Source organism: Scyliorhinus torazame, chromosome 4 (assembly GCF_047496885.1).
Source record: "Scyliorhinus torazame isolate Kashiwa2021f chromosome 4, sScyTor2.1, whole genome shotgun sequence".
NCBI classification, from domain to species: Eukaryota; Metazoa; Chordata; class Chondrichthyes; order Carcharhiniformes; family Scyliorhinidae; genus Scyliorhinus; species Scyliorhinus torazame.
The window spans coordinates 354,125,302-354,145,301 of record NC_092710.1 but is presented as its reverse complement, the minus strand read 5'-3'; the positions used below and the strand labels follow the sequence as shown (position 1 = coordinate 354,145,301).

General features: G+C 48.4%; 1 protein-coding gene across 1 annotated transcript in view; it reads left to right on the top strand.

Moving 5' to 3' along the window:
• Nucleotides 1-2,907: 2,907 nt before the first annotated feature.
• The window catches only part of fbxo28 (F-box protein 28), a 179,578-nt gene continuing 162,485 nt past the window's right edge, over nt 2,908-20,000 (top strand). The window contains exon 1 of the mRNA XM_072500310.1: nt 2,908-3,250. Coding sequence (XP_072356411.1) covers nt 2,948-3,250 — 303 coding nt within the window. The 5' untranslated portion in view covers nt 2,908-2,947. The remainder of the gene's footprint in view (nt 3,251-20,000) is intronic.

Below are 20,000 nucleotides of genomic sequence, written 5' to 3'. Positions count from 1 at the left end.
CCCCCCGTCCATCTTCCCCGGAACAAACCGGTGGTTACCTCTTATCGGGGACCATACCGATGCTCCCATTGCACCCCTGTGCCGTCTCCACTGGCCCCAGATCCTTAACGTTGCCGCCACCACCGGGCTCGTGGTATACTTTGTCGGCGAGAGCGGCAGCGGTGCCGTCACCAACGCCCCCAGGCTCGTTCCTTTACAGGCTGCCATCTCCATCCTCTTCCATGCCGCCCCCTCTTCCTCCATAACCCACTTGCGGATCATCGCCACATTTGCTGCCCAGTAGTGGCTCCCTAGATTTGGCAGCGCCAACCCTCCTCGGTCCCTACTGCGTTCCAGGAACCCTCTCCTTACCCTCGGGGTCTTATTGCCCACACAAACCCCATAATACTCCTACCTACTCTCTTAAAAAAGGCCTTGGTGATCACGATGGGGAGGCACTGAAACACAAACAGAAACCTCGGGAAGACCACCATTTTGACCGACTGCACTCTACCCGCCAGCGAGAGCGGTAACATGTCCCATCTTTTGAAGTCCCCCTCCATTTGCTCCACCAATCTCGTCAGGTTCAGTTTATGTAGGGCCCCCCAACTCCTGGCTATCTGGATCCCCAGATACCGAAAGCTCCCCTCCGCCCTCCTCAGCGGTAGGTCCCCTATCCCTCTTTCCTGGTCCCCTGCCTGTTGAAGAGCTCACTCTTCCCTACATTGAGCTTATAGCCCGAAAACTCCCCAAACTCCCTTAGAGTCTGCATGACCTCCACCATCCCCTCCATTGGGTCCGCCACGTACAGCAACAGGTCCTTGTCCGCATAGTTAGGGACCCACTGGGCATAATAGGAGAAAAACCCCAGGCAGCGTTTCAGGGCCTTGGGGCAGTGGGAGTTCCATGAGGGGGTGCATGCGGTCGGGGTCGGGCCCTAGAACTCCGTTTTCCACAACATAGCCAAGGATGGCTAAGCGGTTGGTGCGGAACACGCACTTCTCCTTATTGTACGTGAGGTTAAGGAGTTTGGCGGTGTGGAGAAATTTGAGAAGGTTAGCATCGTGATCCTGCTGGTCGTGGCCGCAGATGGTGATGTTATCTAGGTACGGGAAGGTGGTCTGCAGTCCGTACCGGTCAACCATTCGGTCCATCTCACGTTGGAAGACCGAGACCCCGTTAGTGACGCCGAAAGGAACCCTAAGGAAAAGCCATCTGCTTCGCACGTAGTGTATTGGCGGTCCGCCTTGCGGATGGGGAGCTGGTGGTAGGCAGCTTTCAGGTCCACTGCAGAAAAGACCTGGGACTGTGCAATCTGATTGACCATACTAGGTATGCTTTGGAGTGGGTACGTGTCGAGCTGCGTGTACCAATTGATGGTCTGACTGTAGTCAATGACCATCCTGTGTTTCTTCCCAGTCTTAACTACTACCACTAGGGCTCTCCAGGGGCTGTTGCTGGCCTCAATGATGCCTTCCCGCTGTAGGCGCTGGACCTCTGACCTGATGAAGGTCCTGTCCTGGGCACTGTACCGTCTGCTCCTGGTGGCGACGGGTTTGCAATCCGGGGTGAGATTTGCAAACAGGGAAGGTGGGTCGACCTTAAGGGGTTGTGAGGCCGCATACGGTGAGGGGGGTAGGGGTCCGCCGAATTTTAGAGTTAGGCTTTGGAGGTTGCACTGGAAGTCCAGGCCGAGTAACAGGGCAGCGTAGAGGTTGGGGAGGACATAGAGTCGGAAGTTGCTGATCTCTACTCCCTGGACGGTGAGGGTGGCGATGCAGTACCCCCGGATTTCCACAGAATGGGATCCGGAGGCCAGGGAGATTCTCTGGGTAACGGGGTGAACCGCGAGGGAGCAGCGCCTTACCGTAGAGGGGTGGATGAAGTTTTCTGTGCTCCCGGAGTCAAGACGGCAGGAAGTCTTGTGCCCATCGACTTTCACCGTCGTTGTCGCGGTTGCGAGGTTGTGAGGCCGGGACTGGTCGAGCGATGGTGGTAGGCGATGAACGACCAGACGAAGTTTCCGCCGAGCAGGGGACCTGGGGTGCCGTCCAAAATGGCGCCGAAGATGGCGGCGCCCAAGGCGGGGGGCGTTAAAGATGGCGGCACCCACGGGCCGCACGTGGTCTGCGGAGACGCAAATGGCGGCGCCCATGGGTTGCACATGGGGGGTGTAGGAACGCTGGGTCTAGAAACTGCAGCGATCGATCGGGCCTGGCACACCGCAGCAAAATGTCCCTTCTTTCCGCAGGCCTTGCAGGTTGCACTCCGCGCCGGCAGGGCTGCTGGGGGTGTTTGGTCTGCACGCAGAAGTAGCATTTGGGCTCCCCGGGATTGGCTGGCTGCCGCGCGGCGCAGGCTTGGGGGCGGTAGCTGTAGCTGGTGGGGCCCACGATGTCCATGAGGGTGCCATGCGGTCAGGGGAGTACGACTGTACGTTACGGGAGGCTACTATTAGTGAGTTCACAAGCCAGCAGGCAGGGATTTACCCTCGTACCGATAGCCTGATTATATGACCTCTAATAATCATCGTTACAACTATTATACAATCAGTGGTGACGACCACATTAGGTGAATTGGACATTCTGAATTCTCCCTCTGTGACCCGAATGTGGCGACGAGGGGATTTTCAGTGACTTCATTGCAGTGTTAACCTACTTGTGACAATAAAGATTATTATTATTACATTTGACTGACTCAAACATCCCTTTTCATAATAAAAATACAAATTGCAAATGGTTGTGACAGATTCCCAGGTTTCCCTTTGGGATGAGGTGAGCAGGGAAGGGATCACTCGCCCTCCCCCTCTGCAGCGACATCGTCCGGCCCAGGCTGCGCGTTCCGCGCACGCGCACTGACCATCACCGGTCCTGGGACGGAGGTGAGGAGACGTCATGACGGTGGCACGTTCAAAACGTCACAGCCAGGGCGCGCGGGCTGCTGTTTGGCTCACGTCCGGTCCGGCAAGATGGCGGCCGATCGGGCGGAGCGGAGCGAGAGGGAGCCCGGGGCCGCCAGGGGGACCGGGCAAGACACCGCGCCCGCCAGGGAGCCCGGGGCCGGCAGAGAGACCGCGCCCGCCAGCGAGCCCGGGGCCGGCAGGGACACCGCGGCCGCCAGGGAGCCCGGGGCTGTTGGAGAGCCGGGGCCTGAAGCGGGCACCGGGACGGAGCAGCTGCATCAGGACAATCCGCTCCTCAACCTCCCGATTGTCGCCATCGACTCCATCCTCGGGTTAATGTCTTATGACGAGATCAGCAGCCTTAGAATGGTGAGAAATTCCACAGAAACCTCAACACAGCAATAAATATCCCCCCAGAGAGAGAGAGGCTGGAATAAATATCCCCCCGAGAGAGAGAGACTGGAATAAATATCCCCCAGAGAGAGAGAGACTGGAATAAATATCCCCCAGAGAGAGAGAGACTGGAATAAATATCCCCCCAGAGAGAGAGAGACTGGAATAAATATCCCCCAGAGAGAGAGAGAGAGAGACTGGAATAAATATCCCCCCAGAGAGAGAGAGACTGGAATAAATATCCCCCAGAGAGCGAGAGACTGGAATAAATATCCCCCAGAGAGAGCGAGAGACTGGAATAAATATCCCCCAGAGAGAGAGAGAGACTGGAATAAATATCCCCCCAGAGAGCGAGAGACTGGAATAAATATCCCCCCAGAGAGTGAGAGACTGGAATAAATATCCCCCCAGAGAGTGAGAGACTGGAATAAATACCCCCCCAGAGAGCGAGAGACTGGAATAAATATCCCTCCAGAGAGCGAGAGACTGGAATAAATATCCCCCAGAGAGCGAGAGACTGGAATAAATATCCCCCAGAGAGAGAGAGAGAGACTGGAATAAATATCCCCCAGAGAGAGAGAGACTGGAATAAATATCCCTCCAGAGAGAGAGAGAGACTGGAATAAATACCCCCCCAGAGAGCGAGAGACTGGAATAAATATCCCCCAGAGAGAGAGAGGCTGGAATAAATATCCCCCAGAGAGAGAGAGGCTGGAATAAATATCCCCCAGAGAGAGAGAGACTGGAATAAATATCCCCCAGAGAGAGCGAGAGACTGAAATAAATATCCCCCAGAGAGAGAGAGACTGGAATAAATATCCCCCAGAGAGAGAGAGACTGGAATAAATATCCCCCAGAGTGAGAGACTGGAATAAATATCCCCCAGAGAGAGACTGGAATAAATACCCCCAGAGAGTGAGAGACTGGAATAAATATCCCCCCCAGAGAGAGAGAGACTGGAATAAATATCCCCCAGAGAGAGCGAGAGACTGAAATAAATATCCCCCAGAGAGAGAGAGACTGGAATAAATATCCCCCAGAGAGAGAGAGACTGGAATAAATATCCCCCAGAGAGAGAGAGAGACTGGAATAAATATCCCCCCAGAGAGAGAGAGAGACTGGAATAAATATCCCCCAGAGAGAGAGAGGCTGGAATAAATATCCCCCCAGAGAGTGAGAGACTGGAATAAATATCCCCCCAGAGAGAGAGACTGGAATAAATATCCCCCAGAGAGAGAGAGAGACTGGAATAAATATCCCCCAGAGAGAGAGAGAGACTGGAATAAATATCCCCCAGAGAGAGAGAGACTGGAATAAATATCCCCCAGAGAGAGAGAGAGACTGGAATAAATATCCCCCAGAGAGAGAGAGGCTGGAATAAATATCCCCCAGGGAGAGAGAGAGACTGGAATAAATATCCCCCCAGAGAGAGAGAGAGAGACTGGAATAAATATCCCCCAGAGAGAGAGAGGCTGGAATAAATATCCCCCCAGAGAGTGAGAGACTGGAATAAATATCCCCCCAGAGAGAGAGACTGGAATAAATATCCCCCAGAGAGAGAGAGAGAGACTGGAATAAATATCCCCCAGAGAGAGAGAGAGACTGGAATAAATATCCCCCAGAGAGAGAGAGACTGGAATAAATATCCCCCAGAGAGAGAGAGAGACTGGAATAAATATCCCCCAGAGAGAGAGAGGCTGGAATAAATATCCCCCAGGGAGAGAGAGAGACTGGAATAAATATCCCCCAGAGAGAGAGAGACTGGAATAAATATCCCCCCAGAGAGAGAGAGACTGGAATAAATATCCCCCAGAGAGAGAGAGAGACTGGAATAAATATCCCCCAGAGAGAGAGAGGCTGGAATAAATATCCCCCAGAGAGAGAGAGAGACTGGAATAAATATCCCCCAGAGAGAGAGAGGCTGGAATAAATATCCCCCTGAGAGAGAGAGAGAGAGACTGGAATAAATATCCCCAGGAGAGAGAGAGGCTGGAATAAATATCCCCCAGAGAGAGAGAGGCTGGAATAAATATCCCCCAGAGAGTGAGCGACTGGAATAAATATCCCTCAGAGAGAGAGTGGCTGGAATAAATATCCCCCAGAGAGAGAGAGGCTGGAATAAATATCCCCCAGAGAGTGAGCGACTGGAATAAATATCCCTCAGAGAGAGAGAGGCTGGAATAAATATCCCCCAGAGAGAGAGAGAGGCTGGAATAAATATCCCCCCAGAGAGAGAGAGACTGGAATAAATATCCCCCAGAGAGAGAGAGGCTGGAATAAATATCCCTCAGAGAGAGAGACTGGAATAAATATCCCTCAGAGAGAGAGAGGCTGGAATAAATATCCCCCAGAGAGTGAGCGACTGGAATAAATATCCCTCAGAGAGAGCGAGGCTGGAATAAATATCCCCCAGAGAGAGAGAGGCTGGAATAAATATCCCCCCAGAGAGAGAGAGACTGGAATAAATATCCCCCAGAGAGAGAGAGAGAGAGACTGGAATAAATATCCCCCCAGAGAGAGAGAGACTGGAATAAATATCCCCCAGAGAGCGAGAGACTGGAATAAATATCCCCCAGAGAGAGAGAGAGACTGGAATAAATATCCCCCAGAGAGAGCGAGAGACTGGAATAAATATCCCCCAGAGAGAGAGAGAGACTGGAATAAATATCCCCCCAGAGAGCGAGAGACTGGAATAAATATCCCCCCAGAGAGTGAGAGACTGGAATAAATATCCCCCCAGAGAGTGAGAGACTGGAATAAATACCCCCCCAGAGAGCGAGAGACTGGAATAAATATCCCTCCAGAGAGCGAGAGACTGGAATAAATATCCCCCAGAGAGCGAGAGACTGGAATAAATATCCCCCAGAGAGAGAGAGAGAGACTGGAATAAATATCCCCCAGAGAGAGAGAGACTGGAATAAATATCCCTCCAGAGAGAGAGAGAGACTGGAATAAATACCCCCCCAGAGAGCGAGAGACTGGAATAAATATCCCCCAGAGAGAGAGAGGCTGGAATAAATATCCCCCAGAGAGAGAGAGGCTGGAATAAATATCCCCCAGAGAGAGAGAGACTGGAATAAATATCCCCCAGAGAGAGCGAGAGACTGAAATAAATATCCCCCAGAGAGAGAGAGACTGGAATAAATATCCCCCAGAGAGAGAGAGACTGGAATAAATATCCCCCAGAGTGAGAGACTGGAATAAATATCCCCCAGAGAGAGACTGGAATAAATACCCCCAGAGAGTGAGAGACTGGAATAAATATCCCCCCCAGAGAGAGAGAGACTGGAATAAATATCCCCCAGAGAGAGCGAGAGACTGAAATAAATATCCCCCAGAGAGAGAGAGACTGGAATAAATATCCCCCAGAGAGAGAGAGACTGGAATAAATATCCCCCAGAGAGAGAGAGAGACTGGAATAAATATCCCCCCAGAGAGAGAGAGAGACTGGAATAAATATCCCCCAGAGAGAGAGAGGCTGGAATAAATATCCCCCCAGAGAGTGAGAGACTGGAATAAATATCCCCCCAGAGAGAGAGACTGGAATAAATATCCCCCAGAGAGAGAGAGAGACTGGAATAAATATCCCCCAGAGAGAGAGAGAGACTGGAATAAATATCCCCCAGAGAGAGAGAGACTGGAATAAATATCCCCCAGAGAGAGAGAGAGACTGGAATAAATATCCCCCAGAGAGAGAGAGGCTGGAATAAATATCCCCCAGGGAGAGAGAGAGACTGGAATAAATATCCCCCCAGAGAGAGAGAGAGAGACTGGAATAAATATCCCCCAGAGAGAGAGAGGCTGGAATAAATATCCCCCCAGAGAGTGAGAGACTGGAATAAATATCCCCCCAGAGAGAGAGACTGGAATAAATATCCCCCAGAGAGAGAGAGAGACTGGAATAAATATCCCCCAGAGAGAGAGAGAGACTGGAATAAATATCCCCCAGAGAGAGAGAGACTGGAATAAATATCCCCCAGAGAGAGAGAGAGACTGGAATAAATATCCCCCAGAGAGAGAGAGGCTGGAATAAATATCCCCCAGGGAGAGAGAGAGACTGGAATAAATATCCCCCAGAGAGAGAGAGACTGGAATAAATATCCCCCCAGAGAGAGAGAGACTGGAATAAATATCCCCCAGAGAGAGAGAGAGACTGGAATAAATATCCCCCAGAGAGAGAGAGGCTGGAATAAATATCCCCCAGAGAGAGAGAGAGACTGGAATAAATATCCCCCAGAGAGAGAGAGGCTGGAATAAATATCCCCCTGAGAGAGAGAGAGAGAGACTGGAATAAATATCCCCAGGAGAGAGAGAGGCTGGAATAAATATCCCCCAGAGAGAGAGAGGCTGGAATAAATATCCCCCAGAGAGTGAGCGACTGGAATAAATATCCCTCAGAGAGAGAGTGGCTGGAATAAATATCCCCCAGAGAGAGAGAGGCTGGAATAAATATCCCCCAGAGAGTGAGCGACTGGAATAAATATCCCTCAGAGAGAGAGAGGCTGGAATAAATATCCCCCAGAGAGAGAGAGAGGCTGGAATAAATATCCCCCCAGAGAGAGAGAGACTGGAATAAATATCCCCCAGAGAGAGAGAGGCTGGAATAAATATCCCTCAGAGAGAGAGACTGGAATAAATATCCCTCAGAGAGAGAGAGGCTGGAATAAATATCCCCCAGAGAGTGAGCGACTGGAATAAATATCCCTCAGAGAGAGCGAGGCTGGAATAAATATCCCCCAGAGAGAGAGAGGCTGGAATAAATATCCCCCCAGAGAGAGAGAGACTGGAATAAATATCCCCCAGAGAGAGAGAGGCTGGAATAAATATCCCTCAGAGAGAGAGACTGGAATAAATATCCCTCAGAGAGAGAGAGGCTGGAATAAATATCCCTCAGAGAGAGAGAGGCTGGAATAAATATCCCCCAGAGAGTGAGCGACTGGAATAAATATCCCTCAGAGAGAGAGAGGCTGGAATAAATATCCCCCCAGAGAGAGAGAGACTGGAATAAATATCCCCCAGAGAGAGAGAGGCTGGAATAAATATCCCTCAGAGAGAGAGAGAGAGAGAGAGACTGGAATAAATATCCCCCCAGAGAGAGAGAGACTGGAATAAATATCCCCCCAGAGAGAGAGACTGGAATAAATATCCCCCAGAGAGAGAGACTGGAATAAATATCCCCCAGAGAGAGAGAGACTGGAATAAATATCCCCCAGAGAGAGAGAGAGAGACTGGAATAAATATCCCCCAGAGAGAGAGACTGGAATAAATATCCCCCAGAGAGAGAGAGAGGCTGGAATAAATATCCCTCAGAGAGAGAGACTGGAATAAATATCCCCCAGAGAGAGAGAGACTGGAATAAATATCCCCCAGAGAGAGAGACTGGAATAAATATCCCCCAGAGAGAGAGAGAGAGAGACTGGAATAAATATCCCCCCAGAGAGAGAGAGGCTGGAATAAATATCCCCCAGAGAGAAAGACTGGAATAAATATCCCCCAGAGAGAGAGAGAGACTGGAATAAATATTCCCCAGAGAGAGAGACTGGAATAAATATCCCCCAGAGAGAGAGAGAGAGACTGTAATAAATATCCCCCAGAGAGAGAGAGGCTGGAATAAATATCTCCCAGAGAGAAAGACTGGAATAAATATCCCCCAGAGTGAGAGAGACTGGAATAAATATCCCCCTGAGAGAGAGACTGGAATAAATATCCCCCAGAGAGAGAGAGAGAGAGAGACTGTAATAAATATCCCCCAGAGAGAGAGAGAGGCTGGAATAAATATCCCCCAGAGAGAAAGACTGGAATACATGTCCCCCAGAGTGAGAGAGACTGGAATAAATATCCCCCAGAGAGAAAGACTGGAATAAATATCCCCCAGAGAGAGAGAGAGACTGGAATAAATATCCCCCAGAGAGAGAGAGACTGGAATAAATATCCCCCAGAGAGAGAGAGACTGGAATAAATATCCCCCAGAGAGAGAGAGAGACTGGAATAAATATCCCCCAGAGAGAGAGAGAGAAACTGGAATGAATATCCCCCAGAAAGGGAGAGAGACTGGAATAAATATCCCCCAGAGAGGGAGAGACTGGAATAAATATCCCCCAGAGAGAGAGAGGCTGGAATAAATATCCCCCAGAGAGAGAGAGAGGCTGGACTAAATATCCCCCAGAGAGAGAGAGAGACTGGAATAAATACCCCCCTGAGAGAGAGAGAGACTGGAATAAATATCCCCCAGAGAGAGAGAGAGAGACTGGAATAAATACCCCCCTGAGAGAGAGAGAGAGAGACTGGAATAAATATCCCCCAGAGAGAGAGAGAGACGGGAATAAATATCCCCCCAGAGAGAGTGAGACTGGAATAAATACCCCCCTGAGAGAGAGAGAGAGAGAGAGAGAGAGACTGGAACAAATATCCCCCAGAGAGGGAGAGAGACTGGAATAAATATCCCCCACAGAGAGAGAGAGGGAGACTGGAATAAATATCCCCCAGAGAGAGAGAGAGAGACATGAATAAATATCCCCCAGAAAGGGAGAGAGACTGGAATAAATACCCCCAGAGAGGGAGAGAGACTGGAATAAATATCCCCCAGAGATGGAGCGAGAGAGACTGGAATAAATATCCCCCAGAGAGGGAGAGAGACTGGAATAAATATCCCCCAGAGAGAGAGAGAGAGGGAGACTGGAATAAATATCCCCCAGAGAGAGAGACTGAAATAAATATCCCCCAGAGAGAGAGAGACTGAAATAAATATCCCCCAGAGGGAGAGAGAGACATGAATAAATATCCCCCAGAAAGGGAGAGAGACTGGAATAAATATCCCCCAGAGAGAGAGAGAGAGAGAGACTGGAATAAATATCCCCCAGAGAGAGAGAGAGAGAGACTGGAATAAATATCCCCCAGAGAGAGAGAGAGACTGGAATAAATATCCCCCAGAGTGAGAGACTGGAATAAATATCCCCCCAGAGAGAGACTGGAATAAATATTCCCCAGAGAGTGAGAGACTGGAATAAATATCCCCCCTAGAGAGAGAGAGACTGGAATAAATATCCCCCAGAGAGAGAGACTGGAATAAATATCCCCCAGAGAGAGAGAGAGAGAGAGAGAGACTGGAATAAATATCCCCCCAGAGAGAGAGAGGCTGGAATAAATATCCCCCAGAGAGAAAGACTGGAATAAATATCCCCCAGAGAGAGAGAGAGACTGGAATAAATATTCCCCAGAGAGAAGACTGGAATAAATATCCCCCAGAGAGAGAGAGAGAGAGACTGTAATAAATATCCCCCAGAGAGAGAGAGGCTGGAATAAATATCCCCCAGAGAGAAAGACTGGAATAAATATCCCCCAGAGTGAGAGAGACTGGAATAAATATCCCCCTGAGAGAGAGACTGGAATAAATATCCCCCAGAGAGAGAGAGAGAGAGAGAGACTGTAATAAATATCCCCCAGAGAGAGAGAGAGGCTGGAATAAATATCCCCCAGAGAGAAAGACTGGAATACATGTCCCCCAGAGTGAGAGAGACTGGAATAAATATCCCCCAGAGAGAAAGACTGGAATAAATATCCCCCAGAGAGAGAGAGAGACTGGAATAAATATCCCCCAGAGAGAGAGAGACTGGAATAAATATCCCCCAGAGAGAGAGAGACTGGAATAAATATCCCCCAGAGAGAGAGAGAGACTGGAATAAATATCCCCCAGAGAGAGAGAGAGAAACTGGAATGAATATCCCCCAGAAAGGGAGAGAGACTGGAATAAATATCCCCCAGAGAGGGAGAGACTGGAATAAATATCCCCCAGAGAGAGAGAGGCTGGAATATATATCCCCCAGAGAGAGAGAGAGGCTGGACTAAATATCCCCCAGAGAGAGAGAGAGACTGGAATAAATACCCCCCTGAGAGAGCGAGAGACTGGAATAAATATCCCCCAGAGAGAGAGAGAGACTGGAATAAATACCCCCCTGAGAGAGAGAGAGAGAGACTGGAATAAATATCCCCCAGAGAGAGAGAGAGACGGGAATAAATATCCCCCCAGAGAGAGTGAGACTGGAATAAATACCCCCCTGAGAGAGAGAGAGAGAGAGAGACTGGAACAAATATCCCCCAGAGAGGGAGAGAGACTGGAATAAATATCCCCCAGAGAGAGAGAGAGGGAGACTGGAATAAATATCCCCCAGAGAGAGAGAGAGAGACATGAATAAATATCCCCCAGAAAGGGAGAGAGACTGGAATAAATACCCCCAGAGAGGGAGAGAGACTGGAATAAATATCCCCCAGAGATGGAGCGAGAGAGACTGGAATAAATATCCCCCAGAGAGGGAGAGAGACTGGAATAAATATCCCCCAGAGAGAGGGAGAGGGAGACTGGAATAAATATCCCCCAGAGAGAGAGACTGAAATAAATATCCCCCAGAGAGAGAGAGACTGAAATAAATATCCCCCAGAGGGAGAGAGAGACATGAATAAATATCCCCCAGAAAGGGAGAGAGACTGGAATAAATATCCCCCAGAGAGAGAGAGAGAGAGACTGGAATAAATATCCCCCAGAGAGAGAGAGAGAGAGACTGGAATAAATATCCCCCAGAGAGAGAGAGAGACTGGAATAAATATCCCCCAGAGTGAGAGACTGGAATAAATATCCCCCCAGAGAGAGACTGGAATAAATATTCCCCAGAGAGTGAGAGACTGGAATAAATATCCCCCCTAGAGAGAGAGAGACTGGAATAAATATCCCCCCAGAGAGTGTGAGACTGGAATAAATATCCCCCCAGAGAGAGGGAGACAGGAATAAATATTCCCCAGAGAGAGAGAGCCTGGAATAAATATCCCCCAGAGAGAGAGAGGGTGGAATAAATATCCCCCCAGAGAGAGAGCGAGAGAGACTGGAATAAATATCCCCCAGAGAGAGAGACTGAAATAAATATCCCCCAGAGAGAGAGAGACTGAAATAAATATCCCCCAGAGGGAGAGAGAGACATGAATAAATATCCCCCAGAAAGGGAGAGAGACTGGAATAAATATCCCCCAGAGAGAGAGAGAGAGAGAGACTGGAATAAATATCCCCCAGAGAGAGAGAGAGAGAGACTGGAATAAATATCCCCCAGAGAGAGAGAGAGACTGGAATAAATATCCCCCAGAGTGAGAGACTGGAATAAATATCCCCCCAGAGAGAGACTGGAATAAATATTCCCCAGAGAGTGAGAGACTGGAATAAATATCCCCCCTAGAGAGAGAGAGACTGGAATAAATATCCCCCAGAGAGAGAGACTGGAATAAATATCCCCCAGAGAGAGAGAGAGAGAGAGAGAGAGAGAGACTGGAATAAATATCCCCCCAGAGAGAGAGAGGCTGGAATAAATATCCCCCAGAGAGAAAGACTGGAATAAATATCCCCCAGAGAGAGAGAGAGACTGGAATAAATATTCCCCAGAGAGAGAGACTGGAATAAATATCCCCCAGAGAGAGAGAGAGAGAGACTGTAATAAATATCCCCCAGAGAGAGAGAGGCTGGAATAAATATCCCCCAGAGAGAAAGACTGGAATAAATATCCCCCAGAGTGAGAGAGACTGGAATAAATATCCCCCTGAGAGAGAGACTGGAATAAATATCCCCCAGAGAGAGAGAGAGAGAGAGACTGTAATAAATATCCCCCAGAGAGAGAGAGAGGCTGGAATAAATATCCCCCAGAGAGAAAGACTGGAATACATGTCCCCCAGAGTGAGAGAGACTGGAATAAATATCCCCCAGAGAGAAAGACTGGAATAAATATCCCCCAGAGAGAGAGAGAGACTGGAATAAATATCCCCCAGAGAGAGAGAGACTGGAATAAATATCCCCCAGAGAGAGAGAGACTGGAATAAATATCCCCCAGAGAGAGAGAGAGACTGGAATAAATATCCCCCAGAGAGAGAGAGAGAAACTGGAATGAATATCCCCCAGAAAGGGAGAGAGACTGGAATAAATATCCCCCAGAGAGGGAGAGACTGGAATAAATATCCCCCAGAGAGAGAGAGGCTGGAATAAATATCCCCCAGAGAGAGAGAGAGGCTGGACTAAATATCCCCCAGAGAGAGAGAGAGACTGGAATAAATACCCCCCTGAGAGAGAGAGAGACTGGAATAAATATCCCCCAGAGAGAGAGAGAGACTGGAATAAATACCCCCCTGAGAGAGAGAGAGAGAGACTGGAATAAATATCCCCCAGAGAGAGAGAGAGACGGGAATAAATATCCCCCCAGAGAGAGTGAGACTGGAATAAATACCCCCCTGAGAGAGAGAGAGAGAGAGAGACTGGAACAAATATCCCCCAGAGAGGGAGAGAGACTGGAATAAATATCCCCCAGAGAGAGAGAGAGGGAGACTGGAATAAATATCCCCCAGAGAGAGAGAGAGAGACATGAATAAATATCCCCCAGAAAGGGAGAGAGACTGGAATAAATACCCCCAGAGAGGGAGAGAGACTGGAATAAATATCCCCCAGAGATGGAGCGAGAGAGACTGGAATAAATATCCCCCAGAGAGGGAGAGAGACTGGAATAAATATCCCCCAGAGAGAGGGAGAGGGAGACTGGAATAAATATCCCCCAGAGAGAGAGACTGAAATAAATATCCCCCAGAGAGAGAGAGACTGAAATAAATATCCCCCAGAGGGAGAGAGAGACATGAATAAATATCCCCCAGAAAGGGAGAGAGACTGGAATAAATATCCCCCAGAGAGAGAGAGAGAGAGACTGGAATAAATATCCCCCAGAGAGAGAGAGAGAGAGACTGGAATAAATATCCCCCAGAGAGAGAGAGAGACTGGAATAAATATCCCCCAGAGTGAGAGACTGGAATAAATATCCCCCCAGAGAGAGACTGGAATAAATATTCCCCAGAGAGTGAGAGACTGGAATAAATATCCCCCCTAGAGAGAGAGAGACTGGAATAAATATCCCCCCAGAGAGTGTGAGACTGGAATAAATATCCCCCCAGAGAGAGGGAGACAGGAATAAATATTCCCCAGAGAGAGAGAGCCTGGAATAAATATCCCCCAGAGAGAGAGAGGGTGGAATAAATATCCCCCCAGAGAGAGAGCGAGAGAGACTGGAATAAATATCCCCCAGAGAGAGAGAGAGGCTGGAATAAATTTCCCCCCAGAGAGAGAGGGACTGGAATAAATATCCCCCCAGAGAGAGAGACTGGAATAAATATACCCCAGAGAGAGAGAGACTGGAATAAATATACCCCAGAGAGAGCGAGGGAGAGGCGGGAATAAATATCCCCTAGAGAGAGAGAGACTGGAATAAATATCCCCCAGAGAGAGAGAGACAGGAATAAATATCCCCCAGAGAGAGAGAGATGGACTGGAATAAATATCCCCCAGAGAGAGACTGGAATAAATATCCCCCCAGAGAGAGAGAGACTGGAATAAATATCCCCCAGCGAGAGAGGGACTGGAATAAATATCCCCCAAGAGAGAGAGAGAGAGAGACTGGAATAAATATCGCCCAGAGAGAGAGAGACAGGAATAAATATCCCCCAGAGAGAGAGAGATGGACTGGAATAAATATCCCCCAGAGAGAGACTGGAATAAATATCCCCCCAGAGAGAGAGAGACAGGAATAAATATCCCCCAGAGAGAGAGAGATGGACTGGAATAAATATCCCCCAGAGAGAGACTGGAATAAATATCCCCCCAGAGAGAGAGAGACTGGAATAAATATCCCCCAGCGAGAGAGGGACTGGAATAAATATCCCCCAAGAGAGAGAGAGAGAGAGACTGGAATAAATATCGCCCAGAGAGAGAGAGTGACTGGAATAAATATCCGCCAGAGAGAAAGAGACTGGAATAAATATCCCCCAGAGAGAGACTGGAATACATATCCACCCAGAGAGAGAGACCGGAATAAATATCCCCCAGAGAAAGAGGGGCACAGGAATAAATATACCCCAGCGAGAGAGAGAGACTGGAATAAATATCCCCCAGAGAGAGACTGGAATAAATATCCCCCAGAGAGAGAGACTGGAATAAATATCCCCCAGAGAGAGAGACTGGAATAAATATCCCCCAGAGATGGAGCGAGAGAGACTGGAATAAATATCCCCCAGAGAAGGAGAGAGATTGGAATAAATATCCCCCAGAGAGAGGGAGACTGGAATAAATATCCCCCAGAGAGAGAGACTGAAATAAATATCCCCCAGAGAGAGAGAGAGACTGAAATAAATATCCCCCAGAGGGAGAGAGAGAGACTGGAATAAATATCCCCCAGAGAGAGAGAGAGACATGAATAAATATCCCCCAGAAAGGGAGAGAGACTGGAATAAATATCCCCCAGAGAGAGAGAGAGAGAGAGACTGGAATAAATATCCCCCAGAGAGAGAGAGAGAGACTGGAATAAATATCCCCCAGAAAGAGAGAGAGACTGGAATAAATATCCCCCAGAGTGAGAGACTGGAATAAATATTCCCCAGAGAGTGAGAGACTGGAATAAATATCCCCCCCCAGAGAGAGAGAGAGAATGGAATGAATATCCCCCCAGAGAGTGAGAGTGACTGGAATAAATATCCCCCAGAGAGAGAGAGACTGGAATAAATACCCCCCTGATAGAGAGAGAGACTGGAATAAATATCCCCCCAGAGAGAGAGACTGGAATAAATATCCCCCAGAGAGAGAGCGAAAGACTGGAATAAATATCCCCCAGAGACACAGAGACTGGAATAAATATCCCCCAGAGAGAGAGAGACTGGAATAAATAAACCCCAGAGAGAGAGAGAGTGGAATAAATATCCCCCAGAGAGAGAGAGAGACTGGAATAAATATCCGCCCGAGAGAGAGAGAGAGACTGGAATACATATCCCCCCAGAGAGAGAGAGACTGGAATAAATATCCCCCCAGAGAGACAGAGAGAGACTGGAATATATATCCCCCAGAGACAGAGAGACTGGAATAAATAACCCCCAGAGAGAGAGAGACTGGAATAAATAACCCCCAGAGAGAGAGAGAGACTGGAATAAATATCCCCCAGAGACAGAGAGACTGGAATAAATATCCCCCAGAGAGAGAGACTGGGATAAATAACCCCCAGAGAGAGAGAGACTGGAATAAATATCCCCCAGAGAGAGTGAGAGAGACTGGAATACATATCCCCCCAGAGAGCGAGAGATTGGAATAAATATCCCACCCGAGAGAGAGAGAGACTGGAATAAATATCACCCCAGAGAGTGAGAGACTGGAATAAATATCCCCCAGAGAGTGAGAGACTGGAATAAGAATCCCCCAGAGAGGGAGAGAGAAAGGAATAAATATCCCCCAGAGAGGGAGAGAGAGGGAGACTGGAATAAATATCCCCCAGAGAGAGAGACTGAAATAAATATCCCCCAGAGGGAGAGAGAGAGACTGGAATAAATATCCCCCAGAGAGAGACATGAATAAATATCCCCCAGAAAGGGAGAGAGACTGGAATAAATATCCCCCAGAGAGGGAGAGAGACTGGAATAAAAAACCCCCAGAGAGAGAGAGAGAGACTGGAATAAATATCCCCCAGAGAGAGAGAGAGAGACTGGAATAAATATCCCCCAGAGCGAGAGAGAGAGACTGGAATAAATATCCCCCAGAGAGAGAGAGAGATTGGAATAAATATCCCCCAGAGAGGGAGAGAGACTGGAATAAATACCCCCCCAGAGACAGAGAGAGAGAGAGACTGGAATAAATATCCCCCACAGGGATAGAGAGACATGAATAAATATCCCCCAGAAAGGGAGAGAGACTGGAATAAATATCACGAGAGAGGGAGAGAGACTGGAATAAATATCCCCCAGAGAGACTGGAATAAATATCCCCCAGAGAGAGAGAGAGACTGGAATAAATATCCCCCAGAGAGAGAGAGAGACTGGAATAAATATCCCCCAGAGAGAGGGAGAGACTGGAATAAATACCCCCAGAGAGGGATGGAGACTGGAATAAATACCCCCAGAAACAGAGAGAGAGAGACTGGAATATATATCCCCCAGAGAGAGAGAGGGAGACTGGAATAAATATCCCCCCAGAGAGTCAGAGACTGGAATAAATATCCCCCAGCGAGAGAGGGGGAGAGAGAGACTGGAATAAATATCCCCCAGCGAGAGAGAGAGACTGGAATAAATATCCCCCCCGACAGAGAGAGAGAGAGAGAGACTGGAATAAATATCCCCCCAGAGAGAGAGAGAGAGAGACTGGAATATATATCCCCCAGAGACAGGGAGACTGGAATAAATAACTCCCAGAGAGAGAGAGACTGGAATAAATAACCCCCAGAGAGAGAGACTGGAATAAATAACCCCCAGAGAGAGAGACTGGAATAAATATCCCCCAGAGACAGAGAGACTGGAATAAATAGCCCCCAGAGAGAGAGAGACTGGAATAAATAACCCCCAGAGAGAGAGAGACTGGAATAAATATCCCCCAGATAGAGTGAGAGAGACTGGAATACATATCCCCCCAGAGAGAGAGAGATTGGAATAAATATCCCCCCCGAGAGAGAGAGAGAGAGAGACTGGAATAAATATCCCCCCCGAGAGTGAGAGAATGGAATAAATATCCCCCAGAGAGTGAGAGACTGGAATAAGTATCCCCCAGAGAGGGAGAGAGACTGGAATAAATATCCCCCAGAGAGAGAGAGAGGGAGACTGGAATACATATCCCCCCAGAGAGAGAGAGACTGGAATAAATATCCCCCCCCAGAGAGAGAGAGAGAATGGAATGAATATCCCCCCAGAGAGTGAGAGTGACTGGAATAAATATCCCCCAGAGAGAGAGAGACTGGAATAAATACCCCCCTGATAGAGAGAGAGACTGGAATAAATATCCCCCCAGAGAGAGAGACTGGAATAAATATCCCCCAGAGAGAGAGCGAAAGACTGGAATAAATATCCCCCAGAGACACAGAGACTGGAATAAATATCCCCCAGAGAGAGAGAGACTGGAATAAATAAACCCCAGAGAGAGAGAGAGAGACTGGAATAAATATCCGCCCGAGAGAGAGAGAGAGACTGGAATACATATCCCCCCAGAGAGAGAGAGACTGGAATAAATATCCCCCCAGAGAGACAGAGAGAGACTGGAATATATATCCCCCAGAGACAGAGAGACTGGAATAAATAACCCCCAGAGAGAGAGAGACTGGAATAAATAACCCCCAGAGAGAGAGAGAGACTGGAATAAATATCCCCCAGAGACAGAGAGACTGGAATAAATATCCCCCAGAGAGAGAGACTGGGATAAATAACCCCCAGAGAGAGAGAGACTGGAATAAATATCCCCCAGAGAGAGTGAGAGAGACTGGAATACATATCCCCCCAGAGAGCGAGAGATTGGAATAAATATCCCACCCGAGAGAGAGAGAGACTGGAATAAATATCACCCCAGAGAGTGAGAGACTGGAATAAATATCCCCCAGAGAGTGAGAGACTGGAATAAGAATCCCCCAGAGAGGGAGAGAGAAAGGAATAAATATCCCCCAGAGAGGGAGAGAGAGGGAGACTGGAATAAATATCCCCCAGAGAGAGAGACTGAAATAAATATCCCCCAGAGGGAGAGAGAGAGACTGGAATAAATATCCCCCAGAGAGAGACATGAATAAATATCCCCCAGAAAGGGAGAGAGACTGGAATAAATATCCCCCAGAGAGGGAGAGAGACTGGAATAAAAAACCCCCAGAGAGAGAGAGAGAGACTGGAATAAATATCCCCCAGAGAGAGAGAGAGAGACTGGAATAAATATCCCCCAGAGCGAGAGAGAGAGACTGGAATAAATATCCCCCAGAGAGAGAGAGAGATTGGAATAAATATCCCCCAGAGAGGGAGAGAGACTGGAATAAATACCCCCCCAGAGACAGAGAGAGAGAGAGACTGGAATAAATATCCCCCAGAGGGATAGAGAGACATGAATAAATATCCCCCAGAAAGGGAGAGAGACTGGAATAAATATCACGAGAGAGGGAGAGAGACTGGAATAAATATCCCCCAGAGAGACTGGAATAAATATCCCCCAGAGAGAGAGAGAGACTGGAATAAATATCCCCCAGAGAGAGAGAGAGACTGGAATAAATATCCCCCAGAGAGAGGGAGAGACTGGAATAAATACCCCCAGAGAGGGATGGAGACTGGAATAAATACCCCCCAGAAACAGAGAGAGAGAGACTGGAATATATATCCCCCAGAGAGAGAGAGGGAGACTGGAATAAATATCCCCCCAGAGAGTCAGAGACTGGAATAAATATCCCCCAGCGAGAGAGGGGGAGAGAGAGACTGGAATAAATATCCCCCAGCGAGAGAGAGAGACTGGAATAAATATCCCCCCCGACAGAGAGAGAGAGAGAGAGACTGGAATAAATATCCCCCCAGAGAGAGAGAGAGAGAGACTGGAATATATATCCCCCAGAGACAGGGAGACTGGAATAAATAACTCCCAGAGAGAGAGAGACTGGAATAAATAACCCCCAGAGAGAGAGACTGGAATAAATAACCCCCAGAGAGAGAGACTGGAATAAATATCCCCCAGAGACAGAGAGACTGGAATAAATAGCCCCCAGAGAGAGAGAGACTTGAATAAATAACCCCCAGAGAGAGAGAGACTGGAATAAATATCCCCCAGATAGAGTGAGAGAGACTGGAATACATATCCCCCCAGAGAGAGAGAGATTGGAATAAATATCCCCCCCGAGAGAGAGAGAGAGAGAGACTGGAATAAATATCCCCCCCGAGAGTGAGAGACTGG